The 22,500-nt window shown below is 44.1% G+C and overlaps 2 protein-coding genes across 3 annotated transcripts in view; one reads left to right on the top strand and one right to left on the bottom strand.

Moving 5' to 3' along the window:
* LOC122264614 (uncharacterized) overlaps positions 1-11,652 on the top strand; it is an 18,627-nt gene extending 6,975 nt beyond the window's left edge. The window contains exon 2 of the mRNA XM_086542906.1: positions 1-11,652. This exon is cut by the window's left edge and continues 645 nt beyond it. Coding sequence (XP_086399032.1) covers positions 1-10,746 — 10,746 coding nt within the window. The 3' untranslated portion in view covers positions 10,747-11,652.
* A 2,374-nt stretch (positions 11,653-14,026) lies between these two features.
* Positions 14,027-22,500, bottom strand: part of LOC122265416 (uncharacterized) — a 20,991-nt gene continuing 12,517 nt past the window's right edge. For both annotated transcript variants that reach the window (XM_043034783.2, XM_086543237.1), the window contains exon 5: positions 14,027-22,500. This exon is cut by the window's right edge and continues 1,630 nt beyond it. In XM_043034783.2, the coding sequence (XP_042890717.2) occupies positions 14,444-22,500 (8,057 nt within the window). In that variant the 3' untranslated portion in view covers positions 14,027-14,443.

Genomic DNA, 22,500 nt, shown 5'->3' with positions numbered 1-22,500 from the left:
ACCACGTTTCCTTCGACGTCGACCATCCAGCCTGCCGCTTTTCCCGCCTCAGCCACGGGGCAGACAAGCGCCCTCCCTGTGCTCAATCGCCCCCCTGTGGTTATAAACAGCTGTTCGCCCCCTGTGTGTGTGATGGCCAATTCAAGGCTACAGAACCCGTATTCCTGTCGCAAATACTACAAGTGTGTATTGCATGGGAACGTCTTAGTGGCTCGCTCTTACATCTGCCCGAGAGTTATGCCCATATTCAGTCCGGACCTTCAGATGTGCATCATGGGGATTAAATGTAGGACCCCCTGTTCACTGCCTGGTATGAATGACACTATAGCGACAGCATCAATATCTGGTTCAGTCACAAATGTTAATCCATTGCCTGGAACACTCACGGTTGCAACTTCGCAACATGGTACGGTCACGAGCGCACCAACGCAGACCGACATGCTTCCCGGTGCAGTCACGAGCGTGTCATCGCCAGCTGGTGCATTTACAAGCGTGAACTTTGGTGCAGTACCAACTGCAATCATAGATATTATGCCACAGCAGGGCACTGTCACTAGCGTTACACAAGTACCTGGTAAAATGACAGATATAATGTCCCTGACAGGTACAGTCATAGACGATGCGTTGCTGTCTGGTGCAAATATAGGTACATCATTATTGCCGAGCATCGAAACAAGTGTAATATCACTGCCTGGAATAGTGTCAACGGTCACATCACCGTGCGGTCCAGTCACAAGTATGCCATCCCTTCATGGTATGAGTGTTACATCATTTCCTAGTATAATAACGAGTGTTGTATCACAGCCCGGTACAGTTACTGGTGTTTTATCATTCCCAGGTGCGTACACAAGTATAACAACACTATTAGGTACAGTCACAAGTGTTATATCACTGCCCGGTATACCAACAGGTGTTGCATCTTTCCCTGGTGCAGTTACAAGTGTAACAACACTGTATGGTAATATCATAAGTGTCATATCATTGCCTGGCACGGTCATTGGTGTTACATCCTTCCCTGGTGCAGTCACAAGTGTGGCAACACTGGGTGGCACTGTCACTAGTGTTATATCACTGCCTGGTGTGCCAACAGGTGTTACATCCTTCCCTGGTGCAGTCACAAGTGTGACAACACTGGGTGGCACTGTCACTAGTGTTATATCACTGCCTGGTGTACCAACAGGTGTTACATCTTTCCCTGGTGCAGTCACAAGTGTGACAACACTGGGTGGCACTGTCACTAGTGTTATATCACTGCCTGGTGTACCAACAGGTGTTACATCTTTCCCTGGTGCAGTCACAAGTGTGACAACACTGGGTGGCACTGTCACTAGTGTTATATCACTGCCTGGTGTACCAACAGGTGTTACATCTTTCCCTGGTGCAGTCACAAGTGTAACAACACTGGGTGGCACTGTCACTAGTGTTATATCACTGCCTGGCACGGTCACTGGTGTTACATCTTTCCCTGGTGCAGTCACAAGTGTGACAACACTGGGTGGCACTGTCACTAGTGTTATATCACTGCCTGGCACGGTCACTGGTGTTACATCTTTCCCTGGTGCAGTCACAAGTGTGACAACACTGGGTGGCACTGTCACTAGTGTTATATCACTGCCTGGTGTACCAACAGGTGTTACATCTTTCCCTGGTGCAGTCACAAGTGTGACAACACTGGGTGGCACTGTCACTAGTGTTATATCACTGCCTGGTGTGTCAACAGGTGTTACATCTTTCCCTGGTGCAGTCACAAGTGTGACAACACTGGGTGGCACTGTCACTAGTGTTATATCACTGCCTGGTGTGCCAACAGGTGTTACATCTTTCCCTGGTGCAGTCACAAGTGTGACGACACTGGGTGGCACTGTCACAAGTGTTATATCACTGCCTGGTGTGCCAACAGGTGTTACATCTTTCCCTGGTGCAGTCACAAGTGTGACAACACTGGGTGGCACTGTCACTAGTGTTATATCACTGCCTGGTGTGCCAACAGGTGTTACATCTTTCCCTGGTGCAGTCACAAGTGTAACAACACTGGGTGGCACTGTCACTAGTGTTATATCACTGCCTGGTGTGCCAACAGGTGTTACATCTTTCCCTGGTGCAGTCACAAGTGTGACAACACTGGGTGGCACTGTCACTAGTGTTATATCACTGCCTGGTGTGCCAACAGGTGTTACATCTTTCCCTGGTGCAGTCACAAGTGTAACAACACTGGGTGGCACTGTCACTAGTGTTATATCACTGCCTGGTGTACCAACAGGTGTTACATCTTTCCCTGGTGCAGTCACAAGTGTGACAACACTGGGTGGCACTGTCACTAGTGTTATATCACTGCCTGGTGTACCAACAGGTGTTACATCTTTCCCTGGTGCAGTCACAAGTGTTGCAACACTGGGTGGCACTGTCACTAGTGTTATATCACTGCCTGGTGTACCAACAGGTGTTACATCTTTCCCTGGTGCAGTCACAAGTGTAACAACACTGGGTGGCACTGTCACTAGTGTTATATCACTGCCTGGCACTGTCACTGGTGTTACATCTTTCCCTGGTGCAGTCACAAGTGTGGCAAACCTGGGTGGCACTGTCACTAGTGTTATATCACTGCCTGGTGTGCCAACAGGTGTTACATCTTTCCCTGGTGCAGTCACAAGTGTAACAACACTGGGTGGCACTGTCACTAGTGTTATATCACTGCCTGGTGTACTAACAGGTGTTACATCTTTCCCTGGTGCAGTCACAAGTGTGACAACACTGGGTGGCACTGTCACTAGTGTTATATCACTGCCTGGTACGGTCACTGGTGTTACATCTTTCCCTGGTGCAGTCACAAGTGTGACAACACTGGGTGGCACTGTCACTAGTGTTATATCACTGCCTGGTGTGCCAACAGGTGTTACATCTTTCCCTGGTGCAGTCACAAGTGTGACAACACTGGGTGGCACTGTCACTAGTGTTATATCACTGCCTGGTGTGCCAACAGGTGTTACATCTTTCCCTGGTGCAGTCACAAGTGTGACAACACTGGGTGGCACTGTCACTAGTGTTATATCACTGCCTGGTGTACCAACAGGTGTTACATCTTTCCCTGGTGCAGTCACAAGTGTAACAACACTGGGTGGCACTGTCACTAGTGTTATATCACTGCCTGGCACGGTCACTGGTGTTACATCTTTCCCTGGTGCAGTCACAAGTGTGACAACACTGGGTGGCACTGTCACTAGTGTTATATCACTGCCTGGTGTACCAACAGGTGTTACATCTTTCCCTGGTGCAGTCACAAGTGTAACAACACTGGGTGGCACTGTCACTAGTGTTATATCACTGCCTGGCACGGTCACTGGTGTTACATCTTTCCCTGGTGCAGTCACAAGTGTTACAACACTGGGTGGCACTGTCACTAGTGTTATATCACTGCCTGGTGTGCCAACAGGTGTTACATCTTTCCCTGGTGCAGTCACAAGTGTGACAACACTGGGTGGCACTGTCACTAGTGTTATATCACTGCCTGGCACGGTCACTGGTGTTACATCTTTCCCTGGTGCAGTCACAAGTGTGACAACACTGGGTGGCACTGTCACTAGTGTTATATCACTGCCTGGTGTGCCAACAGGTGTTACATCTTTCCCTGGTGCAGTCACAAGTGTGACAACACTGGGTGGCACTGTCACTAGTGTTATATCACTGCCTGGTGTGCCAACAGGTGTTACATCTTTCCCTGGTGCAGTCACAAGTGTGACAACACTGGGTGGCACTGTCACTAGTGTTATATCACTGCCTGGCACGGTCACTGGTGTTACATCTTTCCCTGGTGCAGTCACAAGTGTTACAACACTGGGTGGCACTGTCACTAGTGTTATATCACTGCCTGGCACGGTCACTGGTGTTACATCTTTCCCTGGTGCAGTCACAAGTGTAACAACACTGGGTGGCACTGTCACTAGTGTTATATCACTGCCTGGTGTGCCAACAGGTGTTACATCTTTCCCTGGTGCAGTCACAAGTGTGACAACACTGGGTGGCACTGTCACTAGTGTTATATCACTGCCTGGATCAGCAACAGGTGTTACATCTTTCCCTGGTGCAGTCACAAGTGTTACAACACTGGGTGGCACTGTCACTAGTGTTATATCACTGCCTGGTGTACCAACAGGTGTTACATCTTTCCCTGGTGCAGTCACAAGTGTGACAACACTGGGTGGCACTGTCACTAGTGTTATATCACTGCCTGGTGTACCAACAGGTGTTACATCTTTCCCTGGTGCAATCACAAGTGTAACAACACTGGGTGGCACTGTCACTAGTGTTATATCACTGCCTGGCACGGTCACTGGTGTTACATCTTTCCCTGGTGCAGTCACAAGTGTGACAACACTGGGTGGCACTGTCACTAGTGTTATATCACTGCCTGGTGTACCAACAGGTGTTACATCTTTCCCTGGTGCAGTCACAAGTGTGACAACACTGGGTGGCACTGTCACTAGTGTTATATCACTGCCTGGTGTACCAACAGGTGTTACATCTTTCCCTGGTGCAGTCACAAGTGTTACAACACTGGGTGGCACTGTCACTAGTGTTATATCACTGCCTGGATCAGTCACAGGTGTAACATCACTGCCTGGATCAGTCACAGGTGTAACATCACTGCCTGGATCAGTCACAGGTGTAACATCACTGCCTGGATCAGTCACAGGTGTAACATCACTGCCTGGATCAGTCACAGGTGTAACATCACTGCCTGGATCAGTTACTGGTGTAACATCACTGCCTGGATCAGTCACAGGTGTAACATCACTGCCTGGATCAGTCACAGGTGTAACATCACTGCCTGGATCAGTCACAGGTGTAACATCACTGCCTGGATCAGTCACAGGTGTAACATCACTGCCTGGATCAGTCACAGGTGTAACATCACTGCCTGGATCAGTCACAGGTGTAACATCACTGCCTGGATCAGTCACAGGTGTAACATCACTGCCTGGATCAGTCACAGGTGTAACATCACTGCCTGGATCAGTTACTGGTGTAACATCACTGCCTGGATCAGTCACAGGTGTAACATCACTGCCTGGATCAGTCACAGGTGTAACATCACTGCCTGGATCAGTCACAGGTGTAACATCACTGCCTGGATCAGTTACTGGTGTAACATCACTGCCTGGCACTGTCACAGCTGTAACATCACTGCCTGGATCAGTCACAGGTGTAACATCACTGCCTGGATCAGTTACTGGTGTAACATCACTGCCTGGATCAGTCACAGGTGTAACATCACTGCCTGGATCAGTCACAGGTGTAACATCACTGCCTGGATCAGTCACAGGTGTAACATCACTGCCTGGATCAGTCACAGGTGTAACATCACTGCCTGGATCAGTCACAGGTGTAACACTGCCTGGATCAGTCACAGGTGTAACATCACTGCCTGGATCAGTCACAGGTGTAACATCACTGCCTGGATCAGTCACAGGTGTAACATCACTGCCTGGATCAGTCACAGGTGTAACATCACTGCCTGGATCAGTCACAGGTGTAACATCACTGCCTGGATCAGTCACAGGTGTAACATCACTGCCTGGATCAGTCACAGGTGTAACATCACTGCCTGGATCAGTCACAGGTGTAACATCACTGCCTGGATCAGTCACAGGTGTAACATCACTGCCTGGATCAGTCACAGGTGTAACATCACTGCCTGGATCAGTCACAGGTGTAACATCACTGCCTGGATCAGTCACAGGTGTAACATCACTGCCTGGAACAATCACAGGTGTAGCATCACTGCCTGGATCAGTCACAGGTGTAATTTCATTCCCTGGTGCATTCACAAGTGTTACATCTGTGCATGGTACAGTCACAAGTGTTATATCACTGCCTGGTGTGCCAACAGGTGTTGCATCATTCCCTGGTGCGGTTACAAGTGTTACGACACTGCAAGGTACAATCATAAGTGTTATATCACTGCCTGGATCAGTCACAGCTGTAACATCACTGCCTGGATCAGTCACAGGTGTAACATCACTGCCTGGAACAATCACAGGTGTAGCATCACTGCCTGGATCAGTCACAGGTGTAATTTCATTCCCTGGTGCATTCACAAGTGTTACATCTGTGCATGGTACAGTCACAAGTGTTATATCACTGCCTGGTGTGCCAACAGGTGTTGCATCATTCCCTGGTGCGGTTACAAGTGTTATGACACTGCAAGGTACAATCATAAGTGTTATATCACTGCCTGGTACAATCACTGGTGTAACATCACTGCCTGGATCAGTCACTGGTGTAACATCACTGCCTGGATCAGTCACAGGTGTAACATCACTGCCTGGATCAGTCACAGGTGTAACATCACTGCCTGGATCAGTCACAGCTGTAACATCAGTGCCTGGGTCAGTTACTGGTGTAACATCACTGCCTGGATCAGTCACAGGTGTAACATCACTGCCTGGATCAGTCACAGGTGTAACATCACTGCCTGGAACAGTCACAGGTGTAATTTCATTCCCTGGTGTTACATCTTGGCATGGGACTGTCTCAAGTGGTATGTCGCTGCCTGGTGTGCCAACAGGTGTTGCATCATTCCCTGGTGCGGTTACAAGTGTTACGACACTGCAAGGTACAATCATAAGTGTTATATCACTGCCTGGATCAGTCACAGCTGTAACATCACTGCCTGGATCAGTCACAGGTGTAGCATCACTGCCTGGATCAGTCACAGGTGTAACATCACTGCCTGGATCAGTCACAGGTGTAATTTCATTCCCTGGTGCATTCACAAGTGTTACATCTGTGCATGGTACAGTCACAAGTGTTATAACTTTGCCCGGTGTACCGACAAGTGTTACTCCATTCCCTGGTGCGGTTACAAGTGTAACATACTTGCATGGTACAGTCATTAGTGTTGTCTCACTGCCTGGTACAGCCACTGGTGTAACACTATTGCCCGGTACAGTCACAAGTGTAACATCACTGCATGGAACATTCACAAGTGTGATATCATTCCCTGGTGCAGTTACAAGTGTTACATCTGTGCATGGTACAGTCACAAGTGTTATATCACTGCCTGGTGTACCAACAGATGTTGCATCATTCCCTGGTGCGGTTACAAGTGTAACTTTACTGCATGGCACTGTCATAAGTGTTATATCACTTCCTAGTACTATGACTGCTGTTCCATCCTTCCCTAATGCATTTACAAGTGTAACAACACTCCATGGTATCGTTACAAGTATTATTTCATTGCCTGGTGTGCCAACAGGCGTTACTTCACTCCATGGTGCAGTTACAAGTGTAACGTCACTGTATGGTACAGTCACTAGTATTATATCACTACCTGGAGCAGTAACATCTACTACATCACAGCCGGACATGATTATAAATGAGACGTCATTGCCAGTTGCTCCCACAAGTACACTACTTCCTAGTAGTGTCACAATAGTAACACCTTCAGTTGGTTCCTCTTTAATTTCTCCAACTCCGCTTCCTCCTCAAATGCAGGTGATACATCCAGCTTTAGCGACTTTCCCTGTAGGTGCTCAAGCAGACACAGACGATGAAGAAGCAACATCTGTTCCTTCAAGTCACTTCCCTTCTTTGGTCTCCAATACTACGCAGTTCCCGTCCCACATCTCATCTTTACCTACATACCAAAATATTTCTGCGTCAGGAATCCTGCCTTCAATCTGTCAGCCTACTTGTCTTATACCTGACTCATGGCTAGCAGACCCAACAGACTGTCATTACTTCTATGTTTGTCACTTCATTGATTATTTCTCCATGAAGCCTCAACGCATCAAATGTCCCGAAGACAAACCAGTTTTCAGCCAAGATGAAGGGAAGTGTATGTCATCAATTCAGTGTGTGGTAGCCTGTCCTGGCATCACTGCTACTGCGCCTCTCCCAGCCCCTGATGCCACTAGCTGCCAGCCTAAGTGCATTATTCCAAACTCCCTTGTACCAGACCCAATGGACTGCACCCACTACTACATATGTGTATTTTTGAGAGGCCAGACACCGCATCCTGTACGTGCTAGATGTCCTTCCACCAAACCCTTCTTCCACAGGACTAAATTCCGGTGTGAAGCTGAGGCTAGATGTATCGAGATGTGTTCCATTCCCTCAACTTCGCTAGAACCTACAGTACCACCAACAGTTGAAGAACAGGTTGATCCATGCTTGCCCTCGTGTGTCCGACCAGAATCTGTGGTAAAGGATCCTAAGGATTGCCATCATTACTATACTTGCACTGTTAATGGTAATACCACCATTCTTACAAGAATGGAATGCCCCTCAAGTCGACCCATATACGATGTAGAAAGTGAAAGCTGTTCAGAGTTTGCAGAATGCCTGGTTACATGCCAGCAGAGTGAAACTCAACTCACAAATGGCACAGACAATGCTTTGATGTTGATCCCAGAAACGTGTCGACCAAACTGCAGTCAACATAACACTATCTTGCATGACCCTATGGATTGCCACTACTACTATGTTTGTATGATAGTGCAGGGGCAGGCCCACACCACGAGGATTCGTTGTCCACCCTCTCGTCCAGTATTTCAACTAGAGAGTTACAGCTGTCGAGCAGAATCACCTTGTATCACAACATGCCAGGAAACTAATCTCATAACACCAGGAATGAGCAACATATCCATACCCACTGCGTCCTATTTGCCAACATCTGCTACAACAGAATATCCTTCTATCAGTAGTTCCTCCTCTATAATGACACTATCTCCCACAGCTACTCCTACTTATTCTTCAACGTCCCCCAATTTGTGCCGGCCAACGTGCTCTTCCCAGCACACAGTTGTACATGACCCTCTTGACTGTAACCACTTTTATACGTGCACTATCACTCGTCTCAAGCCATATCCACAATACACACCTGTTAGGGGAAAATGCCCTTCAGAACGACCAGTATTTGACCTTGAAAAACATTCTTGTGCCGCAGGTATCCCTTGTATTACTACATGTGAAGGGATTGTAGCTACAACACCTACAACATTATCAACCAGTAGCACACTTTCATCCGAAGTTACACCCATAATTCTGCCTGGTGATGATGAGTCTTGCATTATTCACTGTGAAAAGCCGAATTCTATTGTACGTGATCCAACCAGCTGCCATCACTACTATTTGTGTATATTTTTTGATGGCACTGTCCCACGTCCTTTGAGACTAAGATGCCCAAGAGAGAAGCCTGTGTTCGATTCAGAGAGTAAGACCTGCCAAGGTGACGCTCCCTGCCGCACCTTGCACTGTCAACAAACAGACAGTAATTCAACTCAAAGCAGACCCTTCACTCCATCACCTGCAGGATTTATTAATAACAGTCCAACAACAGAAGAGACTATTAGTGTGAAACCAACTTTAGAAGAATCTACAAGTACCAAACCAACACAAGAAAGTACAAGCAGTACCAAACCAATACCAGAAAGACCTTCCACTATCACCCCAACAGCAGAAGAACTCATCACTACCATTCCAACACCTGAAGAAACTATCGACACTAGTAAACCGGATGGAACCAGTCCAACAACAGAACCTGTTACTACCAGTCAAACTCCAGGAGTTATCACTACTAGCCCAACATCAGATGGAACTATCGATACTAGTCCAACATCAGAAGGAATTGTTAATACCGGTTCAACATCAGAAGGAATTGTTAATACTGGTTCAACATCAGAAGGAATTGTTAATACCGGTTCAACGCCAGAAACAACTTTCAGTAGCAGTCCAAAGCCTGAGGAAACTACCAGCACCAGTGTAACAACTGAGGGAACTTTAAGCACTGGCTTTACTTTGAACACCAGCCCTACATTAGAGGTCACACCACAAACAATGATGTCAGATTACTGTAAACCAAAGTGCAAGCATGCAGGCATTCTCATCCCTGATCTGAGTGACTGTACAAGGTATTATGCATGTATGTTTGTGAATGGCTTAGTTCCTCAGCCAGTACTAGCCAGATGTCCTAAAAACAAACCCATATTCAACAACATCACTCGACGTTGTGTGGAAACAGCCCAGTGCTATGCTCCATGTTCTACACAAGTAGAAACCACCAGTAGTAACCCTGTGCACTCGTCACCAATTAGTCCAGTTCCTAGTCCAACTGAAACCTCCCTCACCACCCCACAGGATCTTGCAGCCACGGGGTGCTCTCATGCTGGGTTCTTTGCTAAGAGTAATCTCTGCATTGGGGTATACACACATTGTTACCATGATGGTAACGAGATGATGCGGGTAACCAGACAATGTCCTCCAGGTCTGGTCTTTAACACTGTATCAACATACCCTTACTGTGTCCCACCTTCGGACTGTCCTTATGATCCAGCATTGCGAGGACCTTCTGCCAATGTAAGCAGCTGTGCCCACCCTGGTAGCTTCCCACGATGTCAACACTGCTGTACAGACTACATACAATGCGAGACTTCCCTTTCCGGCCGCGGGTACACTCCTACTGTGACAAAATGCCCAGGAGGTCTCGTGTTCAACACAGATCCTACTTACCCAGTCTGTCTACGGCCACAAGACTGCCCTACAGGTGGTGGCCAGATGAGTCAATGTAACCGCCAAGGGAACTACCCTGCCTGCCCTGGCTGCTGCCGTGACTACTTCCACTGCACGCATGACAAACGTCTACAGAGAAAGACCTGTCCGCATCCGCTTGTATTCAACCCACTTTCGTCTTATCCATACTGCGTCTTGCCATGGAACTGTCCTTATGTGCTTCCAAGCCAATCCTGACATGTATATCTGTGATCCAAATTCAGTGTTGTAGGGATTAAGGCTTATCAGATGAGACCATAACCATATAGGCTGTTATAAGGTCTTGATATTAAGTGGTCTGGTATCTTGTTCTGGTAAGTTTATCGTCCATTTTCCTTGGGATGGCACACCAAACTAGGAAACTCAACTCCCATGTTAAGAAGAACAAATGCTTCTTTCTTTTTATTATCATTACTTTTTATTTATTTATTCATTTATCTGTTTTGTTTAATTCTTACCTTGAAGAAATGCAATACTTAACACTGGAGTCGAAATTTTCTTTCATTATGTTACAATGTCATTCCAGAGTGAAATTCACGATAAACAATGGGACAGAGATGTGCCATTTTGAATAGTTAGTGTCTTTTTTCTCTTCTTTTTATTGCCAAAGTTCCAGGGAATACATTTGGGAAGGCTTCGCAGAAAACCATATTTTTCTTGTGTTTCTTTAGTTCTTCAAGGGTGACAGTGGCGCATCTCTATCGGAAGCTTAAACAGGGCAAGCCGAAACTGTACAGCGCCGTGTCAGAAAAAAACAGGGTTCGTTGTGAAAAATGCTTAGAAAATATAAGGGAAAATATTTAACATTGTATATGCGTGATAATGACTATGATTCCCGTCCATTGCAACGCTTCCAGATATGACTATATATTTTCAGGAAAAATAATTGCATTTATTTTTACTATACTTTTACACTGTATGAATTTCATATCGCATATGATCTTGTTTTAAATAGTTCTTTTTTTATAACTTTGAAAAAATGTAAATTTCTTCAGAGCCGTGTATCGCGTCCCCTTTTCATGTGCTATTTACTTTTGTTATTTTTTTTATTATTATTATTTGGGAAAATGTTGTGGAGTACGAAAAATGTAGCCAAAATACAAAGCAGTTTTATTTTCCTATAAAAATTTAAGACCGCATGAGTACGCCAATATCTGAACGGAGAGGAATAAAGAAAAAATACTAAAAACTGAGATAAACATTATAGCTTTGCAAATGATATAACAAAATACTTATATGCAAGAGTATAATATAGAAAAAAAAAGTCCAGTAAAGTATCTTGAGGAACTGCTCGCCTACCATGGCTGTTTCTCCCGGAGTGTTGAGGAGATTCAACATATGATGGAATTCCTAGTAACTATTAATGTCAGGGACTTCCCTGCGCTGTATAATGAACGGAAAAAACGTATAACACCTAGTGACGGACTATCCAATGATATTGTTAGATAGCCTTGAAAGCTATACTCGAAATAAAATTTGTCCAAAGACCATAATAAGATCGCTAGTGATACCACTTAAGCTGATTGTTGTCGTCTAGTTTTTCCATTACAGTTACTACTATCAGTATATCTGTTTTAGACTCAAGTCGTTATCCTTAGATTTCCCAGAATATTTGATCGATCCAACTTGGATTTATAACCTCAGAATTGAATTTTTGATGCGCTTGTTTTCATAATCGTCACTATAGTCTCTCTCTCAGCATATACATTTGGCTTCGTTTCTGCAACCTTTGTAGGCGATATCCATAAAAATCAGTATAGAACTCGGCCCAAATGATTATTATTTTACACATCCTGCATAGCGACCACACACCTAATCATATGTTGCATCTGAGGTAAAGGTAACTGGAAAAAATGCTCATGGCAGACATTACTTTTAAAATTTAGGATATTCTTAATTTTCCATGTGATCCCTTTTTTTCAAACAAGGGTGTTTTGTAAGCTCGTGTAAAATATACTCCGGCCTCTGTAAATTACCATTATATATATATATTACAAATGCAATATCACATATGATCTATTTCATACTCTGAAAATGTGTAGTGGTCATTCATTATATGATCCATTCGCTTTTTACAGCAATGTTTGTGAAATGGATACCTATGCAAACTCACTAAATCAAAACGATGTATATTTATGTATTAAATCAGTGCTGTCAGTGACATCCGTATTGTGTTTTTACTATGTAATTCTACTCAAATATTTAACGTTAACGTTGGATTTAGTGTGCTTGAAAGCATATCTAATTATAAATTAATTTCATAAGATATTTGGTTGAAAAATAACATTTTCTATGTTCGGAAGGCAGCCCTTGTGCGTTATAAAATGCTGCTTCTTTTTATCATAATAAGATATTAATTTTGTCTCATAATAAAAAGTATCATTAAACTTTCTATAACAATACCTAAGATCGGCTTTCTACCACTTTTATCAAAGTAAGGCCTATTCTACGTAAATTCCATCCCTTCTATATGTCACGACAGATACAACTATATTAACCCACAGCGGACGGGTGTCATGACATACATGACGTAGGAGCTTTGGCCTGACGACGGGCGTCCTGACGTACATGACGTTCGGGGATTTTGGATCACTGTGCTATTTTATTTTACTATGAAAAAGGAATGAGTGATGATGGCTACTGCAGTCATAATTACTATAATTACCGTAATACCGTGCTAGCTTCACGTCCAAAACCTAGATGGCACCACTTTTTCCTAGCACCAGCAAGAGAGAGAGCCTTGAATGGCACCCATCCACGGTCTCTAGCAAGCACTATCTTTATAGAGCGATGACACACACTAAGTTGACGAACTCTTGCTCAAAAGTACCGCCGATGAAGGATGTGCAGTCAGAACGGGAAGAGGAAGATGACTCAATCCATACCCAGTGTCTAAAATGTACTCCTGTGCCAATATGGATTCCTTTCACTGTGGCACTCACAGTCACAAGCACAGGTTTCATTCCTCTTCCTTACCTCTTCCATTTATCTTTATTGTAGGTGGTTATATGTTTCGTATTCGTTCATGACAGCACAAAAATACGAAAAAAATATAGTTGCCTTTTGTCCTCCCATAAAACAGCAATACTTCTATCACACTGAGTATAAATAAAATAATGAGCTAATATGGATAATATACTACAATTTTAGTCTACTGCAGCACTGGTAGAGCCTGTCATATGGCATATATAAGTCTCTAAACTCAATAAAACACACAAAAAAACAAAACACAAAAAACGCTCTAGTTTTTCAATGAATGACTGAGAGAGTGGGAATGTTCAAATTATAATGCTTCAAGCAGTCTCTCTTTAAAATAAAACTTATCCCGGAGGCTGGGCAAGCATATTTATCCCCGTCTGCAATGGGTTAATAAGTGTAATAGAGAGAAACCGATAGGATAGGGAGAGAAAATAAAAATCGGAGAGGTCGAATATTTAAATATTGTGAAGTAGGTAATCGTCGGTAAAAAAATATGTAATAGAATTTTAACTTTATTTTCGTTGTAAAAGATATTACCCAAAAATAACAATTTTTCTTCAAACAAATGTCCACTTTCCTACTAACAGAAAAATAACTTTCAATAAATAAATACAATATATACACAATGACTGCCATCCTATACATGACATTTCCATGTGTCTATCAAAGATAAGACCATTCTTTGGGGGGGTAAAATGTACAAAAATCATAGAGTAAAAAAGCAATTCTAACTAAAACACAAGAAATAATCTGAATTACATAAAACCATAACATTATAGCACACATCTCCTGTCAAATAGAAAAAAATATATACTTCTCTCCACTAAAATTACAATAAATATTAGCATATAAATTCATGGAAGGAAACTGAATACAAGAAAATATTTACATCTCTTTTTACACAAATCTTCACATGCTACGTAGACACCAGCTTCTTCCTCGGACTTCTCCTAAGGCTTTGCGGGGAGTTTTCAGTGGACTTGCTCCTTTCCTTGCTTGGCGGGGGAGTGGAGGCCGGCGTCGCAGCGGACTTTCTTGCAGGTACGGAAGACATAACACTCGACACCGAGCTAGACATGCCGAGGTTGAGCTGTCTTTTCACTCTCCGAATCTTGACGGGAACTATGATCTTACTATCTGTTGTAGATACTTCACTGGTTGACTGTCCATCCGTGACGGTTTTCTTGGATCTTGCATCGGCTGAAATGACCGCTGATTCGGTGGTTATTTTTTCTGGCGCAAAGTTAGGTTCTTTTGGAACTTCTGTGGATTTCGCAGATGTTTCGTTGGCTTCATCTAGACTCCCTTCACCCATAATAGCGTCACTCTCATTCTCATTTCCAACGGTGTCTCTCATAGAAGCCATAACCTCTCTAGATTCTGGAGAGGACATTCTAGACCGCTTGCCAGCTATAGTCTTCTCACTAACGGGAGTTCTAGTCCTTTTGCGCACAATTATTTCTTCATTACTTTGTGTTCTAGTATCACTCGTTGCTTTAAAAACATTCTCATCCTGGGTAGTTATGGAAGTAGAATCTGCAGTTTCCTCTGGTGGCTCTAGATCCTTGTGCACGAGCGAGATAACACTCTTCTGGCTCCCGCAAGATAAACTCATTGCTGAGGATTTGGTTGGCGAGAAATTGGCAGGTCTTCTTGCACGGCGCCGAACGAACACCTTTTGAATAGTGGTCGATGATGAACTGCCTGTAGATGCAGCCAGAGCTCCGGTGCTTTTTGGGTCCTTTGACTGGGATTCGTTAACTGATTCTTCTCGTTTCCTGACCTGGGATTTCAAGTCGTCATGAGAACAAATCACCATCTGTATTTGTGGTGGTGATGTCACAAGGTCTTTCTTTGCCTTATTTGCACCTGGTGCCTGTGAATTACAAGCGGTATTATGGTTTTTACCCTTGCCTAGAGTCCCTTCGTCATTCTTCGCCATACAGTGAAGATCGGGTGTGATCTGAACACTTGCTTCTTTTGATTTGGTACTGGGTGACTTTTTGGGCGTCTTTCCAAGTTTCTTACAAGGCGTCTTTCCTGGAGTTTTCAAATCAACCTTTCCTGGAGATGACTTGTGTGGTGTTTTCAACATTTTGCACGGAGTTTTGCCATTCTTGTGGGGCGATTTATTGGTCGAGGTTTTCTTGGGCGTTTTTTCTCGCTTTGCAGGGGATTTCCGCGGAGACTTTCTTGGCGATTTCTTGTTTGCATGATTCCCTATTTTGTCATGGTCTACCTCACCTTCTCCAGCCACATGTGTTGCTTCTTGTGCTGTTTCTACGATGTTTGCATCCGAGTCACTATCAGAGTCTGAGTCACTTGAACTGCTACTACTGCTGCTGCTACTGCTGCTACTATCACCACATTGGCTGCACTGACAGCCACTACTGCCTGAGTCTGAATCCGAGTCCGAGTCACTTGAACTGCTAGAATTGTCTTCCTGGCTACCAGCTGACTGAGTTGAGGCATTTGTCTCTTCTAACAAAGACATGCCACTACATTCAGTATTACGAGTCTCGGAGTCACTGATTACATCTTCGTTTGTTGTTGCATTTTCTGCAGTGTTCTCGGCTACTTCTCGATCATCAATATTTCTCGTTTCCAAACCGTTTTCAGTGTGGCACTCATCTTCCTTGCTTCTCTCAGTTTCCATTTCATCTACGCACTGGCTGAGGATACCATCATTACTCGACATATTTTCTTGATCATGTTCTTGATCAGCATTGTCAATCAGTGGTATGTCTACAACAGTATCTTGTTTGCCTTTTAATAAACTCTGTTCAATGGACTTTTCCTCTGTGAGACCCCTGGTTTCAATAACCTCCTTTCTTCCTCTTCTCTTTCTAATTTCTTTTTCGTCCTTTGAGCCGTCTTTCGAATCCTCCTTTGCCTTACATGAGGAAGACGCCCGGTCGATATTGACACGTCCCTTCACGTCATGATCGTTGATAAAGTGCAACAAAGACATCTCCGAGTCTTCGCTGGTGCTCAGGCTGTCCTGGCCGTATTTCTCGTGGTTCTGTCTCACCAATATGTCAATGGTATCATCACTCCCCGATGCAGGGCCTATTGCCTTATCTGGGACAGCTACGATTGGTGTGACATGGAAGAGATCGGATGGGTAAAAAGTTGTGTCGTCCTCTGTTAAAGTCCGTAAGTGCCTTGCTCTCATACTCTGCCTTCTTCTCTCTGCATTTGCTTCACTGACCTGACTAACCTTCTTTTCACTTTTTGTAAAACTATCTTGCTTCTCCCAAGCTAGCTTAGTATTCGCATTATCAGGCTTGTGGCATTTAGACAACGCTGGGTCCTTACTTAGTTGTTTCTTCTTCCTTTCTTCATCAGCTTTTCGATGTTTTTCTTTGGCTTCATGTAAAGCTTTTTCATATTCTAACATTTCACTCTTCCTCGTGGGCCTTATATTCTTCAAACCCCATCTTGATTCACTCCTTCGTCTCGAGTCTACCTCTGATTTGGGTAAATGAGACTCCTTTGCATCTTTGTGTGTGGTTTTCGTATTGTTTGTTACCTCATTATGCAATTCTTCTTCGTCGTCATCCAGCTCCCCTTCTTCTTTTTCATCGTCCTGGATAGTGCTCTTCTTAGGAGACTCCCATAAGATACTGTGTAATAATTTGCTATCCACCGGCACTTTGTTACAGGTCGGGCCTCTCTGAGTTTTGGATAATGAGTCTACATGATTTCTACCATCTTCTTTGACCTCATTTTTGTTCTTCATCTTTCCGATATGATTTCCCTTCTCTGGAGAATCTTCATCATCTCTCATTCTTCTTGCACTTACACGTCGTCTTCTGTAAGCTGGTGGTGACTCAGACTGCTGCCTCTTCCACCGTAATTCACCACCTACACCCTCATCTCCATCTACTGGTCTCCTTTGTTGAGATGCACTTGGGTAACTTCTATTTCTCTTTGTCTCTTCTACTGCCTCCCCATGCTTCCTTTTTGCCCTCGGTCTGGAATCACTATTTCTTGAAGAGGCGTTCCTTTCCGTTTGCATGTTCTCATGGTCTGTCCTCTTGTGCTCCTCTGTTTTACTCCTGAGAGGCCTCCTCCCTCTCTCCCTTGGCGGGCTTTCACTATCTCTACGTCTTGAAGTATTTCTCCCACTCACTCTCCTTGAAGGATCTGTTGGTGGACTTCTTTTCTCTGTGTCCTCCTGTTCCTCACATGCCTGCTGACCCAGTCTGGTGGTCCTACCAAAAGCCACTGCCATCTTCTCCTCGTATTTGGCTTGCATCTCCTTTTCCTTGACCATTAATGGACTGACACTTTCAGTTTGTCCGATCTCATTCCTCTTGTCTTGCGCTGCCAGCTTGGTTATCTTTCTCTTTAGTCTACCTGGTGGTGATCGACTTCTGGAGAGGTCTTTGCTACTGTCAGTCTTATCACTGTTCCTGGGTGAGGAACTGAATTTTCTTCCTCTTGCTCTTCCCACACTCTCAAGGTCTTCTCTTTCAGCTGCATGGTTACCGGTTATTTTTTTAGGACTATGTTCCCCATTCTGCACGCTCTTTGCTACTGAAAGTCCTTCAGGTGCAGATTTGTCATTATATTTTTTTGCGTCATCTTTCTGATAATTGCCAGCACTGAATGTGGATGACATTATATTTGTTTGGGGTTGGAGTGTCTTCTGGCATCTACTTTGACTTGAGTGTGTGGAATTTAATCTTAAGGTTTCTTCAGTTTCATTTTCCTTCTCGTCATCAGCATCTACTCCTTCACTGTCCTCATCACTGTCCCCATCATAAAGGAGTTCTTCCTCTTCAGGGAAGAGCCTCTCTTCTGTCTTCTTTGCCTGTTCTATTCTAGACATGCTTTCACTGCGTGAACGTGTTTTTTCCAGGTTTTCTTTTTCATTTTTATTAGCATCCACAGATTTGCTTGGTCCATCTTGTTCACGCCATTCTTTCCCATGATCATCTTCTCTTTCGAATGGTGTATTATTACTATCTTTGTGTCTTGAAGTGTTACTTCCATTCACTCTTCTTGAAGGATCTCCTGGTGGACTTCTTTGAACTGTCTCTGCTACTTCCTCATTTTCCCTCTGACCCAGTCTGGTGGTCCTGCCAAATGCCACTGCCATCTTCTCCTCGTATTTGGCTTGCATCTCCTTTTCCTTGACCATTAACGGACTGGTGTTATCGTTTTCCCTTACCTTGCATTTCTTGTCAGGTGTCGTCAACTTGGCTATCCTTCTGTTTGTTCTACCTGGTGAAGGCTGAGTTCTTGAGAGGCCTTTGCTGTCATTTTTGTCCATCTTTATAGGTGAAAAACTGCCTTGTCTACCTCTTGCTCCTTCCACATTCTCTAAATGTCTTTGAGTCGAATGGTTTCTAGTTATCCTTTTAGGACTATGCTCCACATTCTGCACTTTTTTGGCCACTGGAGCTCTTTCAGGCTTAAATTTTTCATTATCCTTTTTCATGGCATCTCTCAGGGAATTTTCGGCATTAAAGGCAGACGCCATTTCACAAGAGGTTTCTGCAGCATCCTTATCATCATCACCTCCTTCACTGTCTTCATCATATAGTAGTTCCTCCTCTTCGGGGAAGAGCCTTTCTTCAGCCTTTGTATGTTCTGTCCTGGACATTCGTTCACTGTGTAAAACTGTTTCTTCCTTTTTCTCACTTCCACCTTCCTCTGTATTCACAGGTACACTTGGTTTACCTTGTTCACGGCACTCTTTCTCATGCTCATCCTTTCCATTTTTCATTTTTCCTTGTCCATTCTTCTCCTCTAATGGTATGCTTACATCGTTTTCCATTTGATTAGCATCGCTCCTGATATTAGCTATAATGCTCACACTATCTGACTTATCTTTCAAGCTATTTTTGACTGGCTCTTCTCGAACCTTCTCTTCAGAGTTGCTTTTGCAGTCTTGTTCAGACCTCTCCATTGTAGAGTTAGGAGTTTGGGGATTTAAACTATCCTTGCATTCTACTTCCTCTTCAACCCCGTGCCCAAAAGCTGTTGCATCTCGACTCGCACCTTCAGTGGTAATATCTCTTCCACTGTCCTTGCCTCTCTTGTCGACTTCAGATTCAAGCCGGTCTACCATAGCGTCAGGGATATCTGATCCTTTCTCTACTGGCGTTCCTACAGTCTCCGGGATATCTGATCCTTTCTTTGCTGGCGTTCCTACAGTCTCCGGGATATCTGATCCTTTCTTTGCTGGCGTTCCTACAGTCTCAGGGATATCTGATCCTTTCTTTGCTGGCGTTCCTACAGTCTCAGGGATATCTGATCCTTTCTCTGCTGCCGTTCCTACAGCCTCAGGGATATCTGATCCTTTCTCTGCTGCCGTTCCTACAGTCTCCGGGATATCTGATCCTTTCTTTGCTGGCGTTCCTACAGTCTCCGGGATATCTGATCCTTTCTTTGCTGGCGTTCCTACAGTCTCAGGGATATCTGATCCTTTCTTTGCTGGCGTTCCTACAGCCTCAGGGATATCTGATCCTTTCTCTGCTGCCGTTCCTACAGTCTCCGGGATATCTGATCCTTTCTTTGCTGCCGTTCCTACAGCCTCAGGGATATCTGATCCTTTCTCTGCTGCCGTTCCTACAGTCTCCGGGATATCTGATCCTTTCTTTGCTGGCGTTCCTACAGTCTCAGGGATATCTGATCCTTTCTCTGCTGCCGTTCCTACAGTCTCAGGGATATCTGATCCTTTCTCTGCTGCCGTTCCTACAGTCTCCGGGATATCTGATCCTTTCTCTGCTGGCATTCCTACAGTCCCAGGGATGTCTGATCCTTTTTCTGCTGGCGTTCCTACAGTCTCAAGGATATCTGATCCTTTCTCCAATGATGTCCCTGCAGTTTCAGGGATATCTGTTACTTCCTTCATAGATGTCCCTTTCTTGAACTCTGTGGGTTTGGATTCAGCTTGAGCACTTCTTGTTGGTGGCTTGGCATCAGCAACCCCCTCGTTCTGTTTGTCTGTATTTTCAGTTAGGGTTAGGCATTCGACTGCATCACCTGCTGACCCATGTAGGCGTTCAGTAACTTTTGATTCTATTATGGCATTTCTACTATCCACAATAATTTCCTTTGTCCCTCTGGTGCTTGGTTTACGTTCCAACTTCCGACCGTCTCTTTCAGCAGTGTCTGTCTTTGGGATTATCTCGTTATTCTCTTGGCTATCTACTGAATCCTTTATTTCTTTACCAGACGATTTTTTTGCTGCTGAATCTTTATCAATTGGTTGTCTCTTTGGTTTAGCCTTGCTTGGTTCATCCTCTGTTTCTCCACTCTTTCTGGCATCACTTGCTTTCTTACTTCTTTGAATGATAGGATCAACTTTCTTTCTCGATTTACTGTATGATTTATTACATGCTTCTTGGTTGTCAGGCTCCTCAATCCTTCTTTCAAAGGACTTGGCCCTCCTTTCTTTCTTAGCTGGTGAGGTTTTAACCATTTTTTCCTTTGATTTCCCCTTTCTCTCTTTATCAGATGTTTCACTGTGGCCTCTCTTTTGATCTTGTGTTCTATTTCTGGTCATAACTCTTGTTTGCTTGACTTCATCAGAGTCATTCGCCTTTCTATCTTCCTTTTTAGCCTTTTTCTCATCACCATTTTCACCACTGGCTTCCCTCTGGTTTTCAGATAGACTCCTCCTACTTCTCCCTCTCCTGTACTCCCTTGTGTCCATGTGTTCAGAAGCAGATGTTTCCCTCTTCTTACGTGGCCGGCCTCTTCTGTTTCTTGTGGAGATATTTGGCTCGTCTTTCTTCTCTTGCATTTCTTCTTTTCCTTTTTCTCTGTCGTCAGCATCTGGAATTTCTGGTCTTCCTTGAGAGTCTGAAGTATGCTTATTGCTCTCTCGCGTGGATGTTTCAGGGATTTTGGTGGATCCTACGCCCACATCCTCTTCACTACATTTCTTATCTGTCCTTTTTCTTACTTCTTTTCCCCTGCTCCTTCTTTCACTACTCACTTTTTCTTCTGAATTAAATCTTTCAAGAACAGCTTCAGAAGCTTTCATTTCTGATTTTGATATGACACTTACATCTATACTTGAGAGTTTTGTTTCTGTTCTTTCTGTATCTATTTTGTTTCCTTCCTCACAAATAACAATTTCATTTCCTTTTTTATCTGTATCACTTATATAGTTACTAACATCTTCATTCTCTCCCTCGGGAGCACTTTGCATTATTTTTTCTTCACCTAAATCTAAGTTCTCATTTGACTGGCAACTAACACTCGCCTTAGTACCTGCCATGTCACTCATGACATGTAATTCTGTCTCAGCCCTATCTTCTGATTTCTCTTTTAATGTTTGGTCCGAGACATGCTTCTCATCACTTGCCTGGCCTTCTCCAGGGTCACGTGTCACTTCTCGGGCTGTGAAGTTATTCCCATTCTCTTTCACTGCATTATCTACATTATCCGCTTCTAAAACAGGAGCAACTTTTCTTTCTTGTTCTGATACTCTTTCTATCCCTCTTTCACTGATCTCTACCTTTTTGTCACTAATCATACCAGTGCTATCTACGCAATCACTCCTCCCGCGATTTCTTACACTAAGTGAAGGTGTGGATGATGGTTCTTGCTTCTTTCTTATGGTCTGGGCAATCTTTGCAATCATTCTCTGTCCAAAAAGAGTTTTTCCTAACATTATCTCTTCATCATCTGATTTTGCTTCAGAGTCATTACCAGGAACTGCATTTGGGGCAGGATGATTCTGCTGCTTAGCCACAGCACTAGCACTGTCAGAAGTATTGTCAGCACTTGATACACCAATCAAATCTGTGGAGTGATTACTTGTGTGATTGTTTAAACTAAGTGGAGGCTTAGATATCTGTTTGTGCCTCTGTTGCTTGGTTTGGGCCATTTTTGCATTCATTCTCTGCCCAAAAAGAGATTTTCCTAACATTTTCTCTTCATCTGAATTTGAGTCATAATCAGTAACCCCTTTGGTTGTGTAAGAGAAGGTGGTAGAAAGATTTTCCT

This window comes from Penaeus japonicus, unplaced genomic scaffold, assembly GCF_977035675.1.
Source record: "Penaeus japonicus unplaced genomic scaffold, GWHDUDI00000001_assembly GWHDUDI00000013, whole genome shotgun sequence".
NCBI classification, from domain to species: Eukaryota; Metazoa; Arthropoda; class Malacostraca; order Decapoda; family Penaeidae; genus Penaeus; species Penaeus japonicus.
This window is presented reverse-complemented; position numbering and strand designations above follow the sequence as displayed.